The following is a 24,168-nucleotide window of genomic DNA, read 5'->3' as shown; positions in this document are numbered from 1 at the left end:
GCCACTGCCTCCCCTTGAAATAGTGTTCCCTTCCATTTTGAAGTAACAGAGTAAGCGAGGTGGTCTTGATGTCAGCTTTTTCCTGAGACAGCCGGTAAGATTTGGAGAGACAGTCGGTGTCGGACTGTTTCACAGGTCACAGCATAGGGGTAAAATATTGGGAAGTGCATCCACCCGACTTATAAACTAACTGCCAGTACTTGGTTCCTGAGTTCAGGAATGGTATATTTGTTGGGGAATACTGCAATGTTGATTCATGAGAATGATACCGCTGCTAAAATACTTGAACAAAAAGAGAATAATTTCACAGAGCAGGCTGGTTTTCCATCCTCCATAGAGGTTGAAAGGTGATAGTTAGAGGTTGATATATCGAAGGCAACTTCGTCTCCTTCAGGCTGAAGACTGCTGTCCTGCTTCTGAAGAGGGAACTAGGGTTGATTTTCATTTGTCATTCACAGATCCTCCCCAGTGCCCTGATACCACAGTGACGATACAGCCACCACCAATAGAACAGGTCTTACTGGAGGCGACCGTGACCTTAACCTGCATCATTTCTAATGCTCCTTATGGAGTCAATGTGTCCTGGATCCGAGACAGGAAGTATTTGAAATCAGAGATTGCAGAAAAGCCAGGAGCGAATCCTGACAGCGTGGTCAGCAACTTAAACATCTCGACACAAGCCTGGCTGAGTGCGGCTGTGTTTGACTGCGTGGTGAGCCATCAGGATCTGCCGACTCCTTTAAGAAAATCCATCCACAAGGAAACAGGTGAGCTGAGAGATTGAAGCAATAAATGCGTCACTGTGTCTACTTCCAGTGTCAGTGTACTGGTCAATATTCAGTATTCAGTGCATTAATGGTGTCCCCTGAGTGGAAACTCTACTAACTAAAGACTCTGGTCCTGCATATATTTTTACGGGGAAATTTGATGTGTTGATGAATGAAAAGTGAACTGAAGGCGATGTTATTGGGTTTAGATCGAATAAGGAGGGAGGAGACTGATGTGGAGCATGAAAACCAATAAAAAAAGCAGATCAGTTGGGCCGAAGAGCCTGATTCAGTGCTGTAAACTTTCTGAAACTTTCCAGTCCAACCCGCTGAGTTATTTGAGAAAACAATTGCGTTCACCTCTCCTCCAAGCTGGAAGTCAAAAATAGAAATATTTAAAATCGAAAGCGAAGCACATTTTTCTGATACCTAGCCAGCAGTTTCATTGTCTCCAGAATTCTCCAGTTTATTGACATTTATTGTACATTTTCTGCAGATCCAAATCCGCGGGAACCGTTCGTCTCTGTCCTCTTGCCCTCGGCAGAAGAAGTCTCCGCTCAGAGATTCGTCTCCCTCAGCTGCTTAGTGAGACGTTTCTCCCCTCGAGAGATCTTCGTCAAGTGGACCGTCAACGACAAGCCGGTGAATCCTGGGAACTACAGGAACACCGAGGTGGTCGCGGAGAGCGGGAATAGCTCCTTCTTCATGTACAGCCTGTTATCTATTGCAGCAGAGGAATGGTCCAGCGGCGCTTCTTACTCCTGTGTGGTGGGACATGAAGCCATCCCCTTGAAGATCATCAACAGAACAGTTGACAAATCCAGCGGTAAACCCAGTTTTGTGAACATTTCCCTTGCACTGATGGACACCGTTAATTCATGTCAATGAGAATCACTCGGTTACATTAAAAACTTCAATAAAAAGAATAAAATCTTTTTCCTCCAACGATAAATGAAATACCCAATTGCTTAATTGATTGGTTTTCAATTTTACTTCCACTATGTATCTTTGGTTTGAGTCAGGTATTTTCACGTCTCGGGCCCAAGCCTTGTTGAACCAGTGCACCCAGCTCAGATACACCCTGGGTTAGAGACAGAGTAGAGCACATTCATTACAGGATTCTGCAAAATATCTTCACCGACTTTCCTCCCACTGAGGAGAAATCTGACAATTTCAACATTTCTGACAAACAAACACAATTTAGATCTCGGTGTTCCTGCTTCTCTCATTGTCCATGCCTTTACCATTGATGTCAGCGTTAAGCTGCTGCACCACACCCACTGGGAACTGAAGTGAGGGTCACACAGAAACATGGAGCAACAATCCCCCCCATCAGAGAGAGGGGAGAGTGAAATTGTGAACATACCGGATTCCTACTCACCCAACAAAGAGAGGGGAGGAGCAGTAGCTAACCCATGTACCACCACTTCCTCAATGAAAAGAGGAGGAATGTCATTATTTAATCCACTCACCTCCACCTCGTCAGTGGTTAGAACCATCAGGCACATTGCTTCACCGGGTAGAGAGAGGGAAATTATGAGCTCACTCTCCTCCCTCTTCGCAAGTAACGTGTTTGGAAGGGACCAGCTCTCTACTAGAAGAACCCAGTTGCCAACAGTACAAATTAGCTTCTGGCTTATTTGCTGCAGAGTTTGAAGTATCATTATCCTAATCAATGTGATGCATATATACTTATGCAACATAATTTTAAAATGTTTCTGCACTCTTGTTCCTGTTAATCATGTCCTGGCATTGATTTCCCATAATGCAAATTGAAACAAATGGTTGAATCCTCCCCGGTTTTTACTGTTCTGTCCCTGATGTTTCTGAGATGCATCAATGAATGATTTCATTCGTTCTCCTGATATCTCCGTGCCACTCACATAAACTACATTCATACAGCAAAACATTGAAAATATGCTCCATTATTCGTATTGTTTGGATCACTTTCAGTTAATGATTGCGGTGAAACTTGGAGCAACAGCTAAAAAATACACACACTGACAATACTCCACAAAACTGTCACAATTATAAATACACACATAAGCGCACACACACACACTCACACTCACACACATACACACACACACATCGACACAAATGCACAACTACACACACAAATACACATACTCACACATATGCACACAAATACAGAAAGACACATGTAAATATACACACACAAACGCATGCATATACCCCCACACACATACATATACAGAAATAGGGACAGGCACATTCAAATACAGACACAGAAACACACAAGTACACAACAGATACACTTTCACACACCATAGGTACACTCAATACTTGCACAGACGAACACACATGCAGAGAAACAAGAATGCACACACAAATGCACTCATGGGCAAAACATGCACAAACAAAAATACACACTTACACAAATACACCCACACAAAAATACACCCAGACACAAACACATCCGTACACAAATATACATAGGGACACACCCATTCTCTCTCTCTCTTTCTCTCTCACACACACACACATACACACGCACACACACACACACACACACACATAAGAACATAAGAACATAAGAAATAGGAGCAGGAGTAGGTCATCTGGCCCTTCGAGCCTGCCCCGCCATTCAACAAGATCATGGCTGATCTGAAGCGAATCAGTTCCACTTACCCGCCTGCTCCCCATATCCCCTAATTCCCTTATCGATCAGAAAACTATCTACCCGTGATTTAAGCATATTCAACGAGGAAGCCTCCACCACTTCAATGGGCAGAGAATTCCAGAGATTCACTACCCTCTGAGAGAAGAAGTTCCCCCTCAACTCTGTTCTGAACCGACCCCCCCTTATTTTGAGGCTGTGCCCTCTAGTTCTGGTTTCCCTTCTAAGTGGAAAGAATCTCGCCACCTCTACCCTATCCAGCCCCTTCATTATCTTATATGTCTCTATAAGATCACCCCTCATCCTTCTAAACTCACATACGAACACATAGACACGCGCTCTTGTACAAACAGACACTAAAACAACAACATACACACACATAATCAAATATGTACAAACGCACACATGTACACATGAAACACACAAGTACATACACATACACATACGTGAGTAGGTACAGACCCAAACACAAACACATACATGCATAGACACAATACAGACAGATACACACGCATGCAGACCCACATAAATACACAAGCACATACTTAGACTCAAATAAATACATATATTAGCACACGTTCACGCTGATAGGAATATAGATATAAAGACACACAATGTTATACACATTCACAAACATATATGGAAATACATATAAACAAATCACCAGACTGCATACAGAAGAACAGACAGCAAAACATTTACACACAAACATGTAGACGCAAACATTAACATGCTCATAGAACAGAACACCATAGCACACATTACTACACATCGAAACACAAATATACATCAACGCACCGTTATAAAGAATGTCAACACGTGTATACATACACTGACATGTTAACAGGCGTGCACACAGACACATGGAGAAACAGACGCACACAGAAAGGGAAACAGTAAGTAGTCACCTGATGATGGGGCAACGCTCCGAAAGCTCGTGCAACCAAATAAACCTGTTGGACTTTAACCTGGTGTTGTGAGACTACTTACTGTGCCGACCCCAGTCCAACGCCGGCAACTCCACAGAAAGGGAAACAAACATTACTAGAGTGACAGAAATTAACACAGAGCAATAGGCATAAACACATGTGCACGCATTAAGAATGGCATTAATATATATTCATAGACTTCACACAATAATAGAGTCATATATACACAATGACAAAAGAATAAAATATGCGCACAGATGCAGACACACAACTACACAAATCAACAATCACAGGCAAATGAACGCGCACATTAACACTCATAATCACATATTAACTCAGAGCCAAAGATTAATGCAGAGCACGAGATGCTCATGCACACGCACACAAATGCAAAATCTTCAATACAAACGGTAGGCAAATGATGAAAGTACAATTTAAACGTGATTTTTTAATGGAGATATCCACAGATTTATTATCCCAATGTACAATGAACAGATAAACACGTTGAGAAACTGAATTAAGCTCACGATCTACTAAATATTTCCACCATAAAGAAGCACAGATCGGAAATTACATCCCAACTCTTAAACAACAGCATTCACAGTTTACAGATCAGTAACCATCTGTGAAAACAATCATTGATCAGTGAACGTTCCTCGATATCAGTGATAATATTCTTCAATAAGGGATAGTTCCGAATTGTCAAAAAATCAACTGATTTTCAAGAAAACACCTTCAGTGCTTTCTGACATGGACTGTCCAAGGAATGTCAATAAAGATCAGGTGTGAAAATAGTTACGGAGATCGGTTACTGAGTGTCCTGAGCTTAAGAGTAGGTATACATTGAAAATTAGGTTCAAGAATAAATGAACAGTTTAAAAAGGAGAACGGGGAAAAGAAAAATAACAATAAGATTACCTGGATAAACAAAGTAATCTAATTTCATATCCTGGTCTCCGTCCCCTAGACTCCACCGACCGCATCTGGATTGAAGACAATGAGGATGATAACAGTAACATCTGGACAACGGCTTCCACATTCATTGTCCTGTTCTTCCTGAGCATTTTCTACAGCACTGCGGTCACTCTGGTGAAGGTGAGATGATTGAATGCACTCACATATCAAACTGACAGAATGGATTTGAAAAATCTCTCAATGTTCCACTGATTAAAAACTCTAACTTTAATGTCCCGCATCATCAACATCTGCTTCATTATTGTATCTTTCTTTTACAGATCAAGTGATGGGTTGAATTTTGGATGCTGCAGATTTCCCTCAGCTGATTATTATGATCTCTGTATGACACAAATACAATATCTGCTCTTGGTGACTATCAGTAAAATTCTCTCAGTTTATCATTCTGAATCTGTAACTGAGACAATCATAGACGGTATTTCAGTTTTCAGAGTGAAAAGTACGAGGCATTTTTTGTTATAATGTAATTGTGGTTAATAGTTTCCCCATAGTTTAAATATCATGTATAAATAAGAAACTTTTCTCATTCCTTATCCATATTTGTTAATTCCTCTTTCTATTAAGGTCCTGTTTTCTCTTTCTGGTGTATGTAACAGATGTACAAATATTGACGGATTCCCTGTGCATGTGTTGTGTTCTCAATGTGAAGCTCGATCGTTAAATTCACTTTTCTAACTTTAAAAAATAATGTCGCTGTAATATATTCTCTGAATTTTTAAAATAAATATTGAATGAAAATTTAACCATCTCTGGCTTGGCTTAATTCCGTTTTCCAAAGACCATCAACTCCGCCCCATATTCCATATTATACGGTTTCCCCTCTTTCCCAGACATGTCTGTTCCCCAGTCCTGTGCGGGATGTGTTTGAACTCAAGGCCGTTCAGTGAGAGTCACTGCGCCACCCAGTGGCCAATCCGTATAAAGACACCTTCATCTCTGCCTTTTTATGATAAAATCCAGAGACAGAGCGAGTGAAGAATGAGAAGAACCTCGGTGATTTCACTCATAAACTGGTCTGTCACTGACCGAGTTTCAGGTAATTCTAAAAAGCAAAGGCTCTGTTTCATCAGAGGCCGATGCAGGACAGTGTGTGGCAGAAGATAGTTTCCTTTACACTGCCCCTTAAAAAAACTATCAGTGTCGCTGCAGCGTGGGTTAACAGTGTGAATCTCTCTATATTTCGTCCGATGAAATACTTACAAGGCAGACATGCCACAAGCTAGATAGAGAACACATACAGAGCAGAGGTGCAAACCATGAGGTGAAACCAAGAGACTGGGGTGCATTTCACATAAGCAGATAATAGATTACAAATTTCCAAATTAAGGCGAGTGCGATGGGATAATTTGAGATGACCAATACTGTATTTAACTACAGACAATATAAAACTCACGTGGCAGATATCTCTGTGTAAGGACGGAACATTTATTTAAAACAAAAACAGAACTATCAGCTGCTTGGAGATGACCAAAAGGGCGAAATAGCTCTGGAACCGAGCGGCAGGATCTTTCCGATGCATCTAACGTGTACCATCAATAACAGATCAATTATAGATTTTCGTACCGATCGTTCCGACCTCATATTAGTTTAAGAATCAATTACGTTCAGTAAACATACATCAATAATAATTCCTGACAAGTTGCTCAGCCAATCGCATTTTACAACACAGCATAATGATATCTCCTTCATCCATTTAAATCGGAGGCTGACTCATCTGTAATCAGTATCTGGGAGAATCAGGAAGGTGAGATAGAGTCATAGAGTCGCAGAGGTATAAGCATGCAAACAGGCCCTTCGGCCCAACATGTCCATGCCGCCCTTTTTAACGACATAGAGATACCTGCCTCATGAGTTTTACATTAAATTAAAACATAATTGGCCATCTCAAATTACCCCACAACAGAGCAGGTGAGGATAACCGATGATCCAAAGGGAAACTTACTGAGATGCTGCTTTCCAACAGGAAGTGGATCCTGAAACTGTCGGAACATCTACTGGAGTTGAGGAAAGATACCTGCGCTGCAATGAATGTGATAATCCTGACAGCCTTAGGATGGAGTCAATCTTTATTTGGTGTAGATTTATTCACAGAGTTAAACATTACAGGTGTATACCTCCTAACTCCAGGCACCGTCACTAACTGTCCCTTTATAGATCCAATCAATAACCTCCATGTAGTTCACCTTAATCGATACAATTAACACCCACAGTCAGAGCATCAAGAAAGGCTCCAATCAGTGTGACTGCCCGAGTGTCCCAGCAGCTCCGATGACCAAGTGACTCCCATCCACACATTAGCTTTTATTAACAGGGGTTGGAGTTTAAGAGCCGTGGGGTTATGCTGCAACTGTACAGGACCTTGGTGAGACCACATTTGGAATATTGTGTGCAGTTCTGGTCACCTCACTATAAGAAGGATGTGGAAACGCTGGAAAGAGTGCAGAGGAAATTTACCAGGATGCTGCCTGGTTTGGAGGGTAGGTCTCATGAGGAAAGGTTGAGGGAGCTAGGGCTGTTCTCTCTGGAGCGGAGGAGGCTGAGGGGAGACTTAATAGAGGTTTATAAAATGATGAAGGGGATAGATAGAGTGAACGTTCAAAGACTATTTCCTCGGGTGGATGGAGCTATTACAAGGGGGCATAACTATAGGGTTCATGGTGGGAGATACAGGAAGGATATCAGAGGTAGGTTCTTTACGCAGAGAGTGGTTGGGGTGTGGAATGGACTGCCTGCAGTGATAGTTGAGTCAGACACTTTAGGAACATTTAAGCGGTTATTGGATAGGCACATGGAGCACACCAGGATGATAGGGAGTGGGATAGCTTGATCTTGGTTTCGGATAAAGCTCGGCACATCGTCGGCCGAAAGGCCTGTTCTGTGCTGTACTGTTCTATATGTTCACACACAGGGTGGGTGAAAGGCCTCTCCCCAGTGTGAACTCGCCAATGGCTCAGTCGCTTGGATGATGTTCGAAACCTCCTTGTGCAGTGAGAGCAGCAGAACGGTCTCTCCCCAGTATGAATGCACTGGTGGATCTTCAGGTCGGCAGAGTTTCTGAAACAACTCCCACAATCAGAGCATTTAAAGGTTTTCTCATTGGTGGGGAGTGCACTGGTGTCTCAGCAGATTGGATAACTGAGTGAATCCCTTCCTACACTCAGAGTAGGGGAATGGCCTCTCTCCCGTGTGAATGCGCTGGTGTATCAGCAGGGTTGATGAGTCATTGAGTCCCTTCCCACACTCAGAACAAGTGAACGGTTTCTCCCCAGTGTGAACTTGCTGGTACATCAGCAGAATGGAGGAATTACTGAATCTCTTCCCCCACACAGAGCAGGTGAATGGCCTCTCCCCAGTGTGAACTTGCTGGTATATCAGCAGAATGGAGGAATTACTGAATCTCTTCCCCCACACAGAGCAGGTGAATGGCCTCTCCCCAGTGTGAACTCGCTGGTGTTGCTGCAGAGTGGATGAATCAATGAATCCCTTCCCACACACAGAGCAGGTGAATGGCCTCTCCCCAGTGTGAACTCGCTGGTGTCGCTGCAGGGTGGATGAATCAATGAATCCCTTCCCACACACAGAGCAGATGGACGCCTCTTTCTGCTGTGCCTGGGTCGATGGGTTTCCAGTTCACAGGGGGCATGGAATCCTTTCCTACAATCCCCACATTTCCACCATATCGTCAGGGTATGGACGGCCTTGTGACTCTCCAGGTTTGACGATTTGGTTCCCTGGATTTAGTTCTCCAACCTTCCCCTTTAAGGGAATAAACCCTGACATTGCCCACAATAGATTTTCCTTAAAGGTGGCCCATTGTTCAGCCAGCGGCTTTTCTGCCAACATTTGATTCCAACTCACTCGACTCAGATCCATTCTCATCCTATCGAAGGTGAGGCTTTCCCTCCATTAATGATCCCCGTTCTGGATCGTTCCTTGTCCTTTTCCATGGCCAACCTGAACCTTATAATACAATGGTCACTCTCCCCTCAATGCTCTCCCACTGATATTTGATCCACTTGGGCCAACTCATTCCCCAGAACCAGGTCCAGCAGTGCCTGCCCTCTCATTGGAGCAGAAACACACTGCTGCAGAAAATTATCTTCAACACCTTCCAGGGACTCATGTCCCTCTTGTCCCTTTGCACCATTTGGTTTTGTAATTGGTCCGTTCAAATGTTGGCTCGGCAATGATTGGGTTAAATCAGTCTCCATAGACTTTGTGATGTAAAAAAGTATAAGAAGGGATTCCCCGAGCACAGAGATTTGTCGAGGGTTTACATATTGCATTGACTGGTGCCATGGCATCTGGGGCAGAGCAGGGAGCATTTCCGTGGAGATGCTGCTTCTACCCAGAGTGTAATGGTAATGCTGCTGCACTTTGATACGACTGCTCAGACATTAGCCTGTGTCAGCTCTTATTGATACTGAATAAAATCTAACCACTGTCACCAATAAGGGTTATCACTGGGAATCATTTCAGAGTTTGGGAAAAGGGGAGAAAGGGTTAATTGACTCCCTGAACCCCATTTTCTAACATCGCTGTGTCAAAAATAAAATCTCATCTCCCCCTCTGGCTCTTTTGCCAATTACCTTAGAGGGACTCACTTTCTGTTAAAGAGCCTGCCAATGAGCCCAGTCCCGGATGTGATTAACAGCAGCAATAACAGCAGAATTCAACCCCTGAGATCACTTGTGAACTCGTTGGTGTGTCTGCAGGTGGGATGACTGAGTGAACCCGTTCTCACACAAGGTGCAGGTGAATGGCCTCTCCCCAGTATGAACTCGCTGGTGTCTCTGCAGATTGGTTAACTGAGTGAATCCTTTTCCACAGGCAGAGCAAGTGAATTGTTTCTCCCCAGTGTGAACTCGCTGGTGTACCCGCAGATAGGATGACATTCTAAATCTCTTTGAGCAGTGAGAGCAACTGAACGGTCTCTCCTCAGTGTGAATGCGCTGGTGGGACATCAGAACCTGAGAGCTTTTGAAGTCGCTCCCACATTCAGAGCATTTATAGGGTCTCTCATTGCTGTGAGTGACTCTGTGTCTGCGCATGCTGGATAACCAAGTGAATCCTTTCCCACACACAGGACAGTTGAACGGCCTCTCCCCGGAATGTACTCGCTGGTGTATCCGCAGGCTGGATAAGTCAGTGAATCCCTTCCCACACACAGGACAGGTAAACGGTCTCTCCGCAGTGTGAATTTGCTGGTGTGTCTGCAGATGACATAACTGAGTAAATCCGGTACCACAATCAGAACAGGTGAATGGTCTCTTCCCCGTGTGAATTCGTTGGTGTGTTTGCAGGTTGGATGAATCATAGAATCCCTTCCCACACACAGAGCAGGTGAACGGCCGCTCCCCAGTGTGAATGCGTCGATGAGTTTCCAGCTCAGATGGGAACCTGAATCCCTTCCCACAGTCCCCACATTTCCATGGTTTCTCCATGGTGCAGGTGTCCTTGTGACTCTCCAGGTTAAACAATCAGTTAAATCTCACACAGAACACGGGTACAGTCTCTCCCTGCTGTGAATGCCGCAATGTTTTTTTCACTGATTAAAGCTCTTTCCACAGTCAGTGCACTGGAACACTCTCACTCGGGTGTGTGCGTGAGACTTGATAAATTCTCAGTCACGCTGATGTTTAAAATCTCCAGAAGCAAAAAGAACAGAGAAATATTTCTCCTTCCAGATACAAAGGCTGATGATGTTCAGGACATGATGAATTGAATAACTGTCAGATATTGATGTGACATTTGCTTTGAGATTACTGTCTGTAAATCCTCACCTTCTGATATTCTGTAAAAGGAATTTATTGAAGTCATCACTGTCAATACAAGATAGAAATTCAGAACAGACAATTCTACTTTCTGTGGAACATTCTTTCCTCCCTCATTCCCCAAAAGCTGTGAATCTCCATCCCACACACTCTCCCTCCATTCTCACTCCGCTGTATCTAATATTCACCCTCCCAATTCTCCTGAAGGTGCTGATTGAGGCTGATTGACAGATCCATGCTCACTGCTTCCTGTCCTGGACACAGAGAGCTGAAAATCTCCATGCAGGCTGCCAGATAGATAAATGTCTACATTACTGGAGTAAAAATGTGTGGAATGTACAGACTGGATTCACTTCCTTTCCCTTCAGTTGCTGCAAGTCCCCAATTTTCCCCAGAATGAGAAAATAAATTGAAAGAGGGAGAAAAGTGTTTTACTCACAGATATTAGAGAGAGCAGAAAGATTTTGTCTGACTGCATCTCCATGTTCATTCACAAAACGCCCGCACTCTGATTGCTGGAGGACCAGAGTCCTTCCGGTCCTCCAACTCTTTCCATTGGTCAACACTTCAGCATGAAGGTCAGGGGGTGAGCTCTCTTTGCACATGCGCAGCTTCCCCTCTCCTCTGGACATGCGCAGCCCAATGTGGCCCGCCCGCGTGGTGGATAGAGTGGTTTCTCCGTCGTGGGCGATTGTGGGAGCTGCGGCCGCCATTACTCATCCGGAGCCCAGTCTCTAAACTCCTGGGACTGTGATGGAAAGTGGGAGTGGGGGGCGCAATGACCCCACCCTGACACAAAGTACATGTGGGGAGTCACTGGATTGGATTGGGATGTCCCCTTTACAAAACAGTTTGTTAACTTCAGGTGGAAAGATTTAGACACTTGGGTGACATTGGGGAAGACAGCAGGTGAGTGTGAAACTGATCCCGAGAGTCAGCACCTTCAGGGGAGGAGAACTGGGGAAAAAGAAAGTGGAGGATAGTGTTACAATCAATCGTATCAATAGGCCTGCATGAGGTTCCTCCACGTGCTCCAGTTTCCTCCCACAGTCTGAAAGACATGCTGATTAGGTGCATTGACCCGAACAGGTGCCGGATGGTGGCAATTAGGGGAATTTCACAGTAACTTCATTGCAGTGTTAATGTAAGCCTTACTTGTGACTTATAAATAAACTTTACTTTAGGAAGGAGGAAGTCTGTGGGGACAGAGATTTATAGTTTGAGATGAAGAAGGATTTTGTGTGACATGTATTTACCTCATTAATTCCCCCAACCCATACACTAAGAGGCAATTTGCCATGGCCAATCCACCTAACCTGCACATCTTTGGAGTGTGGGATGAAATTGGAGCACTCTGAGCAAACTCATGCAGACACAGGGAGAACGTGCAAACTCCACACAGAGAGCTGTGGCACAGTGGTTAGCAATGCTACCTCAGAGTGCCAGGGATCCGGTTCAATTCCAGTCTTGGGTGACTGTGTGGAGTTTGCACGTTCTCTCTGTAGCTGCATGGGTTTCCTCCCACAGTCCGAAAGACATGCTGCTTAGCTGCATTGGCTGTGCTAAATTCTCCTTCAGTGCACCTGAACAGGCGCCAAGCGTGACGACTAGGGGATTTTCACAGTAACTTCATTGCAGTGTTAATGTAAGCTTCCTTGTAACACCTGAGGCCAGAATTGAACTCTGGTCCCTGGCACTGCTGATCACTGTGCCACTTTGCTGCCTGTGTTTTGAGAAATCATATTAAAATCTGGAACTCAGATGGGGATATGGATTGGTGTTGAGTGGGAAGGTCTGGATCAATGCATTACTCCAGAGAGCCAGGAATCAGATTTACAGAATGGATCCCTGTAATAGCAGCAATCCCATTGCTATATGTTGGTCAGATTGAGGAAAGTATTTAAACTGGACACCATAGGTGTGTTAAAGGATAACGTACTCATGGAATTTATGAACTATCTGAAAGAATATTGAGAGCAAAGAAATCAATCTGGAAAATTGTAGTCACTTCACGTTGTTCCAGGAGAAGTGGGATTAGGTTGTGTAGGTGTCTGGTTTTACACAGCACACAGTCAGCCTGTGGTTTCACCCTGGATGAAGAATCTCTGAATTGTACCATTCAAATCACTCAATGGGTTTATCAGGGGCCAGAATGTCTGCTCAGAAAGAGGAAGGTTGGTGTGAACCAATGAGAAGTAACACACACACTCACAGACACCCTCACACACACACACAGACTCTCAGATGCCTCAAAATATCTCCTGTCACCTTATTGTTCTTAGTTTTTTTGAAATAAATCCTGAATGAATTATAAATTCACACACAAATATTTGTTGAGCTTCCCCTGAAAGACATCGATACTGTTCATTTCACTCCCTGTGGTCATGATTTCCATATTCTCACCATTCTTTGGGTGGAGAAATTTATCTTGGATTTCCTATTGGGTTTCTTGGCGACTGTCTTGTATTGATGGTCTCCAGTTTTGCCCTTCTGCACAAGAGGAAACATTCTTTCAAAACCTTTTATAATTTTGAAGCCCTCTATTAGGTTACTCCTCAGCCTTAATTTTTCAAGAAAGCGTGAGCGTGTCAATCCTTTCCTGATGGATAACCAAACACACAGTTTAAAAATCATTTATGGGATGTGGACATCGCGCGCTTGGCCAGCATTTATTGCTAACCCCTGATTGACCTTGAGAAGGTGATGGTGAGCTGCTTTCTACATTTCTGGTATCATCATTAAAAATCATCTCTGTACCCTTCTCCAGTGCCGAAATATCTTTTTTATAATACGGTGACCAGAATGGCATGCAGTGGTCGGTAAGATTCTTGATCAGGGAGTCACAGGTTATCCAAAAGTGGTTTGAGCTTATCCATGGTTTTAAATCAGAATATGAAGAAGCAGCAATTTAGAAATTATGCATAATAAACAGGGGGAATAAAACAGCAGACCCATGGCAGGTGACTAGCTGGGGTCTCAGCACTGATCCTGCATTACCACAATAATCACTGCCTGCCAGTTGGAAAAAGACCTGTTTACTCTTACTCTATTTCCTGTCTGCCAACAAGTTTTCAATCTCAATACATTCGCCCCAATCCCATGTGCTTCAATTTTTGTGAAGAAGTTGCTGTGTTGGTGGACGAGGGGAATCGGGTTCACATTCTCTATCTCAGGGCATAATCAGCAACAACTTGTATTTACACAGAGTGTTGTGGGACTGGAGGAGGTTACTGAGATCCTGAGGAACTTTTTAAAAATTCATTTTTACTGGATATAGACGTCACTGGCTGGGCCAGCATTTCTTGCCCATCTCTAACTGCCCTCCATTTCAGAAGGCATTGAGAGTCAACCACATTGCTGTGGGTCTGGAGTCACATGTAGGCCAGACCAGGTAAGGACAGCAGGTTTCCTTTCTTAAAGGACATGACTGAACCAGAGTGGTTTTGACGACGATCAACAATGGTTAAGGTTTGTCATTAGACTTTTAATTCGAGATTTTAATTGAATTCAAATTTCACCATTGCCTGTGGTGGGATTCGAACCTGGGTCCCCAGAGCCTTACCCTGAGTCCAGTGATAATTCCACTGTGCCACTGCCTCAACTATTGATCCAATTGTTACTGTTTATCTCAGGGCGCAGAAACAACAGAATCCAACTTTGCCAGTCACACATGAAGTCGTCTATGTTTCAGCAGGCTGTAATACTGATTAAATCCCTTCCCACACATGGAGCAGTTGAAAGGTTTTGCCCCAGTGTGAACTCGCTGGTGTCTCTGCAGGCGGGATGGATCAGTGAATCCCTTCCCACACAGGGAGCAGGTGAACGGTTCTGTCCCAGTGTGAACTCGCTGGTGTCTCTGCAGGCGGGATGGATCAGTGAATCCCTTCCCACACAGGGAGCAGGTGAATGGTTCTGTCGCAGTGTGAGCTCGCTGGTGTCTCTGCATATAGGATGAATCAGTGAATCCCTTCCCACACACAGAGCAGGTGAACAGCTTCTCCCCGGTGTGAATGCGTTGGTGTCTCAGCAGGCCAGACGACTGAGCGAATCCCTTTCCACACACAGAGCACAGGAACGGCCTCTCCCCGGTGTGAACTCGCTGGTGTCTCTGCAGGTTGGATACCTGAGTGTATCCCTTCCCACACACAGAGCAGGTGAACGGCTTCTCCCCGGTGTGAACTCGCTGGTGTGTCTGCAGGTGGGATGGATCAGTGAATCCCTTCCCACACTGAGAGCAGGTGAATGGTTCTGTCGCAGTGTGAACTCGCTGGTGTCTCTGCAGGCTGGATACCTGAGTGTATCCCTTCCCACACACAGAGCAGGTGAACGGCTTCTCCCCAGTGTGAACTCGCTGGTGTGTCTGCAGGCGGGATGAATCAATGAATCCCTTCCCACACACAGAGCAGGTGAACGGCCTGTCCCCTGTGTGAATGTATTGGTGTCTCAGCAGGTCAGATGACTGAGTGAATCTCTTGCCACAAATGGAGCAAGAGAATGGCTTCTCCCCGGTGTGAACAGGCCGATGTTTCAGCAGGTGTTGTAAAGAAGCAAATGCTTTCCCGCACACAGGGCAAACGTAAGGCCTCTCCCCTGTGTGAACACGCTCGTGTATCACAAGCTGGGATGAATGAGGAAACATCTTCCCACACACGGAGCAGAGGAATGGCCTCTCCCCAGTGTGAACTCGCCGGTGCCTCAGAAGATAGTAAGACCGAGTGAATTCCTTCCCACACACCGAGCAGGTGAACAGCTTCTCCCCAGTGTGAACTCGCTGGTGTGTCAGCTGGTCAGTTGATTGAACTTCTTCCTTTCTACACATTGAGGAGGTGAATGGTTTCCCTCCAGTGTGAATACTCTTGTGTGTCAAAAGGTGTGAAAATCGAGTGAATCTCTTCCCACACAGGGAGCAGAGGAAAGGCCTCTCCCCAGTGTGAACTCGCTTGTGTGTCAGAAGATGAGATGAATGAGCGAATCTCTTCCCACAAACAGAACAGGGGTACGGCCTCTCCCCGGTGTGAGTGTCCTGGTGTCTCAGCAGACTAATCCTTCTTTTGAAGGTCTTCTCACATTTAAAGCATTTAAAATGTCTCTTCTGAGAATGAACCAGTTGGTGAACGGTGCAGTGGGAGGACTGAGTGAATCTCTTCCCACACTGGGAGCAGCTGAATGGCCTGTCCTTGGTATGAACTGGTTGATGCTCAGTGAGATGCACTGAGTTGCTGAACGACTCCCCGCAGTGGGAGCAGCTGAACGGTCTCTCGTGTGTGTGAAGGAGCTGGTGCTCTGCAAGGCAGGAGGACTGGCTGAACCTCTTCCCGCAGTGGGAGCAGCTGAACGGTCTCTCGTCAGTGTGAAGGAGCTGGTGTTGGGCCTGTTCCTCAGAGGTTTCAATGCTTTCCCCAGAGTCAGAGCTTTGAAGAGGCTTCTGAATAATGTGATCGAGTTGGTGAGCCAGCAGGTTGGACGAACACATGAATTTCTTCCCACACACGGAGCAGGTGAATGAACTCTCACTATTGCGAGTTCGCTGTCGTGTCAGCATGTTTTCCAGCTGTATCAATCCCTTCCCACAGGAGGAGCAAGGAAACAGATTCTCACCAGTTTCCAACTGAGATGGTCAATTAAATCCCTTCAGATGCACAAATTTTCAGATCCCGATGAACCGATTGACTCTGTCTGACGTGAGATTCGATCATCCAGACTGCAGATCCTTCTCTTCAATTTCCTGTAAAATAAGTTTACAAAGAATTACATGGATGGCACAGTGGTTAGTACTCCTGCCTCTCAGCACCAGGGACATGGGTTCGATTGTAGCCTTGGTTACCTGTCTGTATGGAGTTTGCGCATTCTCCTTGTGTCTGTGTGGGTTTCCTCCGGGTGCTCCAGTTCCCTCCCACTCTCCAAAGATGTTCAGGTTAGGTGGTTGCCCCTTTCTGTCCCAAGATGTGTAGGTTCGGGAGATTAGCGGGGTAAATATGTGGGGTTACGGGAATAGCCTGGGTGGGGTGGTCTGAAAGGCCTCCTTCTGCACTGTAGGGATTCTATGAATACATGAGATACACAATACACAAACAGGCCAGTCTATTTTTTAAATTCATTTTTAACGGGGTGTGGGCGTCACCGACTGGGACAGCATTTATTGCCCATCCCCAACTGCCCTCCATTTCACAGGGCTTTTGAGAGTCAACCACATTGCTGTGGTTACATGTAGGCCAGACCAGTTAAGGCCAGCAGATTTCCATCCTTAAAGGACATCAGTGAACCAGATGGGTTTTTACGACAATCAACAATGGTTTCATGGTCATCATCAGACTTTTAATTGAATTTAAATTTCACCATCTGCTGTGGTGGGATTCGAACCTAGGTCCCCAGAACATTATCCTGGGTCTCTGGATTGCTAGTCCAGTGATAGTTCCACTGTGCCACTGCCTCCGCCACCACCCTCCCACCCCTGCCCTGATCTGTACTGGAATTTCTAATCCACACAAATCTCCTCTCATTCTGCTCACCTTAACTCAGCTTTTCAGCTCAACTTTTTAATCCTTTTTCTCTCATGTTCTCATCTGGTTTCCTTTTTAAAGCATCTAAAGTAGTTGTCTCAACCACTTCCAGTCGCAGTGAGTTCCATATTCTAACAACTGTCCGAAGAAATAAATATCTCCTCCTGTTGATTTATTCGTCTCTGTTGTCTGTTCATGGTTCCCAGTATTAGAAACACCAACAAGTCCATTCACATCTACCTACTTATCCCATTCAGAAAGCCTATATCAGAAGAGACAACATTTTTCTCTTAGTTTGAGCTTGTTGTGTGTAAATCCTCCCCTTCTAACCCCCTGTTTAAGAAAAAGTATCCAAAATCCATCACGATAGAAAATCGCAAGATTGTCTCAGGTACAAGTAATTCAGAAAGCTATTATTTATTATGAGGGGAATTGAGTAAAAGCAGGGAAGTTATGTTTCAGTTGCACAGGGCATTGGTTAGACATATCTGGAGCAGTGTGTACATTATTGGTTTCCTTATTTAAGAAAGAATATGAGTGCATATTATTCCTTAACTGCTTTATGAGAAGCAGTTCATGGAAGGTTTAGTAGACTAATACCTGGAATAGGTGGATTGTCAGATGAGGAGCAGTGAGACAGGCTCTGCTTGAGTTTAGCTTCTGCTCGACTTCAAAAGAGTAAGAGGCAACTTAATTTAAACCTTCAAGATTCTGAAAACTCTTGACAGGGTGGATATGGAGAGAAAGGTAAAAGCAAATTACTGCGGATGCTGGAATCTGAAACCAAAAGAGAAAATGCTGGAAAATCTCAGCAGATCTGGCAGCATCTGTGAGGAGAGAAAAGAGCTGAAGCTTCGAGTCCAGATGACCTTTCGTCAAAGCATTAAAAAGGCATAGAAAGTGGGAGATATTTACACTGAGGGAATGAAAGATGGGTCCAAGCCACAGGAACCAGGGGAAAGGATGCTAATGGCAGTCCATAGAGAGTATAGAAGTGTGAATGGCCAAACAGCAGAGAAGCTGAAGAAGTTGTGATGGATGAAGATGGCAGGGGGGGGGGGGGGGGGGGGGGGAGTGGATTGGAGGGAGGTAAAATTGAGAAAAAGGGGGAAAGGAGAAGCAAAGGGGGAGAAAAGGTGCTGCCTGACCTGCTGAGACTTTCCAGCATTTTCTGTTTTGGATCTGGAGAGGATGTTTCCTCTCAGGGGAGAATCGAGGGAGTCGCTGTTTTAAAAAACAGCATTGCCCATTGAAAACAGAGATGAGATGTTTTTCTCTCAGAGGGTCATGAATCTTTGAATTCACGTTCTTCAAAAGTGGAGGTAGAGTCTGATTTCAATTAGATAAATCTCTTGGGGCGACAGGGATCAGGGTATTGAATTTGATAATCAGCCATGCCAATAATGAATGGCGGCGCATGCTCGAAGGGCCGAACGGTCGACTCCCAGCTTCTATTTTCTATGTATGTTTCTATGTAAACATGAGGAGCCTGGGGCTGAAGTGTAACCAAAAGCTGTGTAACCGCTTTAGGTAACTATACAGAGTTTGCAACCTCACACTGAATATGTACATGGCCCATGGACTCATCGAGGCTGCAAACAGCAGCTGCAGCCTGAGGGTGGGTGAAGCTGTTTAAAAACCTATTGCACGTTGTGCTATCGAACCGGGAGCTCGGACCTGGAGGGGGAAGCAGAAACATGAAGCCCCGCCCACTCGATGTTGCGTCACCGAGAGCATGCGCTCTCCTCCCTGCTGAATCAAGATGGCGGCCGTTAACCTGAGTCTCGTCTCGGGAAAAAGACCGGAAGCTGCAAACACAGACCGACGGGCTCATTTTCGAGATTTGGGGCCTTGACCAGGTATTTAGAAACCCTCTACGTCCATCCGCCGGTTCCATTGCTCCCTCTATGTTTCCGCATCCTTACCGGCTGCTGATGAGACAGAGGAACTTCTCTCCGATTGCGATCACCCACACTGCGTGCTGCAAACGCCGTTGCTTCCTGCGCATGCTCCAGACTGTAACATTACTGCGCATGCGAACCCCTTCCCGTGCGTTCCATGGGGACACCTCAGCCCCGCCCCTCATTCAGTCCGATTGGATGGAGGACCAACCGCTCCCGCTCGGTCCTCCAGCCCCGCCCCCTATTCCTATTGGTCCGGAGCGGCCGTCAATCAGTGCCCGGGCATTGTGATGTGGAGCATGCGCAGTGTCATTGCTGGCCTTGGCGCTTGTTTGTCCCGGAGAAGCGGAGTCAGCGTTAGGCGGTGGCTGGGAGGATTTGGAAACACTTTGTGGATCCGCAAACCCTTCAGAATCATTGTCAGCTCCCTGGTTTGCAGCTGCGGGGCTTCTCCCTCCCTCCCTCCCGGGAACAGGCCCAGGTTAACGGCCCCATCCTGGCTCAGCCACTGGAGGATCGTTCACATCAGAGGATGGGGGAGGGGGACAATAAATAAGAGGTTACACTTTGGCCTCAAATCAATGAGGACTCTGATCTCTGGGAAGGAAGGAAACCCTGGGAGGTGGGCGGGGAGGATTCACAAACACCCGCTGGAGGCCCCAACACCCCCAATAAGACCCATTGGTTTTATTGTCAGTCTGCAGACAGGAGCTGGAGAACTGAACCCAGACAGAGGAGAGGGAGGGAGAAAACTGGGAGTGGAGGAAAGAAATGGTGAGATGGGTTTGGATTTCAGCCCAGGGAGGAGGGAGAGTGTGTGGTACAGGGATTTACTGATTTGGGGGAACAAGAGAGGCAATTTTCTTTTTAGCATGGCCAATCAACCTAACTCGCACATCTTTGGACTGAATTTCTATCTCGATTGACCGTGACGATTTTTGTTAACTCCTTTTACAGGTGAGGTGAGGAAACATCACATAAAAATCAGATTGAGTATCGACTTATTTGGACCTGAATATCCTGAGACTTTGAACGTGGAAGGAGAAATATTTGTCTGTTCTGCCTGGAGGAGAAGATTTCAAACATCAGTGTGACTGGAAAAGCACTGAGACACACACACCCAAGTGAGAGTGTTCCAGTGAACTGACTGGAAAAAGCTTAAACCAGTTACACAGCCTGAAGAAACATCACACCATTCACAGCTGGGAGAAACTGTACATATGTTGTGTGTGTGGACAAGACTTCAACTGATCATCCAACCTGGAGAGACACAAGGACACTGGCACTATGGAGAAACCATGGAAATGTGAGGACTGTGGGAAGGGATTCAATTATCCTTCCCATCTCGAAACTCATCGTCGCAGTCACACAGGAGAGAGACCGTTCATCTGCTGTGTGTGTGGAAAAGGTTTTGTTCAGTCACAACACCTGCAGTCACACCAACGCTCTCATTCCAATAAGAGACATTTAAAATGTTCCAACTGTGAGAAGGGCTTTAAGAGCAAAAAGCACTTGAAACAACACCAACACATTCACACTGGAAAGAGGCCGTTCATCTGTTCTGTGTGTGGGAAGGGATTCACTCAGCCAACCACCCTGATGAGACACCAGCAGACTCACACAGGAAAAAGGCCGTTCACCTGCTCAGTGTGTGGGAAAGGATTCATTCAGTCATCCACCCTGCGGAGGCATCTGCGAGTTCACACTGGGGAGAGGCCGTTCCCTTGCTCCAAGTGTGGGAAGGAATTCACTCGGTTAGACACTCTCAGTTTGCATCAACATGTTCACACTGAAAAATTACTTTTTAAACATTACGAATGAGAGACGAGTGAGTTGCAGACACACCAATGCATTTGTGTTGAAGAGTGGATGCTCACCTGCTCTGTCTGTGGGAAGGGACTTATTCAGTCACAACACCTATTGAGACATCAGTAAGTTTTTGTGCAAGGGTGGGATTCTGTCAATCACTTCCATTGTGTGTTTCTGCTCATGTTAAACTCCAACCCTGTTATAGGAGTTATTGATATTCTAGATAAATGTCACTAAGTCAGTTTTTATGGAAATGCGCAGTGCTGTGTTAATATTTCTCCAATGGAAGAGGAGACTAATTGATGTCCTGCTACCAGCTTCATTTTGGGGCCTTTTATCATTTCGAACTCTAGATTATTTCAGTTCTCACGCCTTCGGTTATTCTCATGGACAATTCTCAGCTCCCCATATTTTCCAGAGTGTCTCTCCTGGCGCTGGGATCCAGGGAAGTTATCGGTCACAGTCCTGTGATCAATAAAGCAAAAACCAAATCTGCTTGTTGTTTCTGACTCTTGGACTTCACCCCTGTCCCAAAACATCTCTCTCTTCTTTGATGTGTGAATGGAACATGATGCCTGCAAACCTGGTTTAAATTGAAATCGTCTCAGCAAATTTAACAGGAGCCTGCAGGCTGATGAGACAGTGTAACACTGTCAGTGTGTTCCTCTGCTGCTCTGTATTTAACAGGAGCCTGCAGGCTGATGAGACTGTGTTACACTGTCAGTGTGTTCCTCTGCTGCTCTGTATTTAACAGGAACCTGCAGGCTGATGAGACTGTGTTACACTGTCAGTGTGTTCCTCTGCTGCTCTGTATTTAACAGGAGCCTGCAGGCTGATGAGACAGTGTAACACTGTCAGTGTGTTCCTCTGCTGCTCTGTATTTAACAGGAGCCTGCAGGCTGATGAGATTGTGTTACACTGTCAGTGTGTTCCTGCACTGCTCTGTATTTAACAGGAGCCTGCAGGCTGATGAGATTGTGTTACACTGTCAGTGTGTTCCTGTACTGCTCTGTATTTAACAGGAGCCTGCAGGCTGATGAGACAGTGTTACACTGTCAGTGTGTTCCTCTGCTGCTCTGTATTTAACAGGAACCTGCAGGCTGATGAGACTGTGTTACACTGTCAGTGTGTTCCTCTGCTGCTCTGTATTTAACAGGAGCCTGCAGGCTGATGAGACAGTGTTACACTGTCAGTGTGTTCCTGTACTGCTCTGTATTTAACAGGAGCCTGCAGGCTGATGAGATTGTGTTACACTGTCAGTGTGTTCCTGCACTGCTCTGTATTTAACAGGAGCCTGCAGGCTGATGAGATTGTGTTACACTGTCAGTGTGTTCCTGTACAGCTCTGTATTTAACAGGAACCTGCAGGCTGATGAGACAGTGTTACACTGTCAGTGTGTTCCTGTACTGCTCTGTATTTAACAGGAGCCTGCAGGCTGATGAGATTGTGTTACACTGTCAGTGTGTTCCTGTACTGCTCTGTATTTAACAGGAGCCTGCAGGCTGATGAGACAGTGTTCACTGTCAGTGTGTTCCTGTACAGCTCTGTATTTAACAGGAGCCTGCAGGCTGATGAGACAGTGTTACACTGTCAGTGTGTTCCTGTACAGCTCTGTATTTAACAGGAACCTGCAGGCTGATGAGACAGTGTTACACTGTCAGTGTGTTCCTGTACAGCTCTGTATTTAACAGGAACCTGCAGGCTGATGAGACAGTGTTACACTGTCAGTGTGTTCCTGTACTGCTCTGTATTTAACAGGAGCCTGCAGGCTGATGAGATTGTGTTACACTGTCAGTGTGTTCCTGCACTGCTCTGTATTTAACAGGAGCCTGCAGGCTGATGAGACAGTGTTCACTGTCAGTGTGTTCCTGTACTGCTCTGTATTTAACAGGAGCCTGCAGGCTGATGAGATTGTGTTACACTGTCAGTGTGTTCCTCTGCTGCTCTGTATTTAACAGGAGCCTGCAGGCTGATGAGACAGTGTTACACTGTCAGTGTGTTCCTCTGCTGCTCTGTATTTAACAGGAACCTGCAGGCTGATGAGACAGTGTTACACTGTCAGTGTGTTCCTGTACTGCTCTGTATTTAACAGGAACCTGCAGGCTGATGAGACTGTGTTACACTGTCAGTGTGTTCCTGTACTGCTCTGTATTTAACAGGAGCCTGCAGGCTGATGAGACAGTGTTACACTGTCAGTGTGTTCCTGTACTGCTCTGTATTTAACAGGAGCCTGCAGGCTGATGAGACTGTGTTACACTGTCAGTGTGTTCCTGTACTGCTCTGTATTTAACAGGAGCCTGCAGGCTGATGAGACAGTGTTACACTGTCAGTGTGTTCCTCTGCTGCTCTGTATTTAACAGGAGCCTGCAGGCTGATGAGATTGTGTTACACTGTCAGTGTGTTCCTCTGCTGCTCTGTATTTAACAGGAACCTGCAGGCTGATGAGACAGTGTTACACTGTCAGTGTGTTCCTGTACTGCTCTGTATTTAACAGGAACCTGCAGGCTGATGAGACTGTGTTACACTGTCAGTGTGTTCCTGTACTGCTCTGTATTTAACAGGAGCCTGCAGGCTGATGAGACAGTGTTACACTGTCAGTGTGTTCCTCTGCTGCTCTGTATTTAACAGGAACCTGCAGGCTGATGAGACTGTGTTACACTGTCAGTGTGTTCCTCTGCTGCTCTGTATTTAACAGGAGCCTGCAGGCTGATGAGACTGTGTTACACTGTCAGTGTGTTCCTGTACTGCTCTGTATTTAACAGGAGCCTGCAGGCTGATGAGACAGTGTAACACTGTCAGTGTGTTCCTCTGCTGCTCTGTATTTAACAGGAACCTGCAGGCTGATGAGACTGTGTTACACTGTCAGTGTGTT

General features: G+C 45.5%; 2 protein-coding genes across 3 annotated transcripts in view; one reads left to right on the top strand and one right to left on the bottom strand.

Moving 5' to 3' along the window:
• LOC144484821 (uncharacterized) overlaps window positions 1–21,816 on the top strand; it is a 57,934-nt gene extending 36,118 nt beyond the window's left edge. Inside the window, exons 6-9 of the mRNA XM_078203183.1 lie at window positions 459–767; window positions 1,264–1,593; window positions 20,445–20,449; window positions 20,757–21,816. Of these exons, the coding sequence (XP_078059309.1) occupies window positions 459–767; window positions 1,264–1,593; window positions 20,445–20,449; window positions 20,757–21,308 (1,196 nt within the window). The 3' untranslated portion in view covers window positions 21,309–21,816. The remainder of the gene's footprint in view (window positions 1–458; window positions 768–1,263; window positions 1,594–20,444; window positions 20,450–20,756) is intronic.
• Window positions 14,531–19,599, bottom strand: LOC144484834 (uncharacterized). Of its 2 annotated transcripts, none has more exons than XM_078203195.1 (2): window positions 19,512–19,599; window positions 14,531–16,811 (listed from the first exon to the last, which is right to left on the bottom strand). In XM_078203195.1, the coding sequence occupies exon 2, from the start codon at window positions 16,626–16,628 to the stop codon at window positions 14,751–14,753; it is 1,878 nt and encodes a 625-aa protein (XP_078059321.1). In that variant the 5' UTR covers window positions 16,629–16,811; window positions 19,512–19,599; the 3' UTR covers window positions 14,531–14,750. The 2 variants fall into 2 exon arrangements, with proteins under 2 accessions (XP_078059321.1, XP_078059322.1); XM_078203196.1 differs by lacking the exon at window positions 19,512–19,599 and adding an exon at window positions 19,409–19,465.
• Window positions 21,817–24,168: the final 2,352 nt, after the last annotated feature.

This window comes from Mustelus asterias, unplaced genomic scaffold (genome assembly GCF_964213995.1).
Source record: "Mustelus asterias unplaced genomic scaffold, sMusAst1.hap1.1 HAP1_SCAFFOLD_129, whole genome shotgun sequence".
NCBI lineage: Eukaryota > Metazoa > Chordata > Chondrichthyes > Carcharhiniformes > Triakidae > Mustelus > Mustelus asterias.
This window is presented reverse-complemented; position numbering and strand designations above follow the sequence as displayed.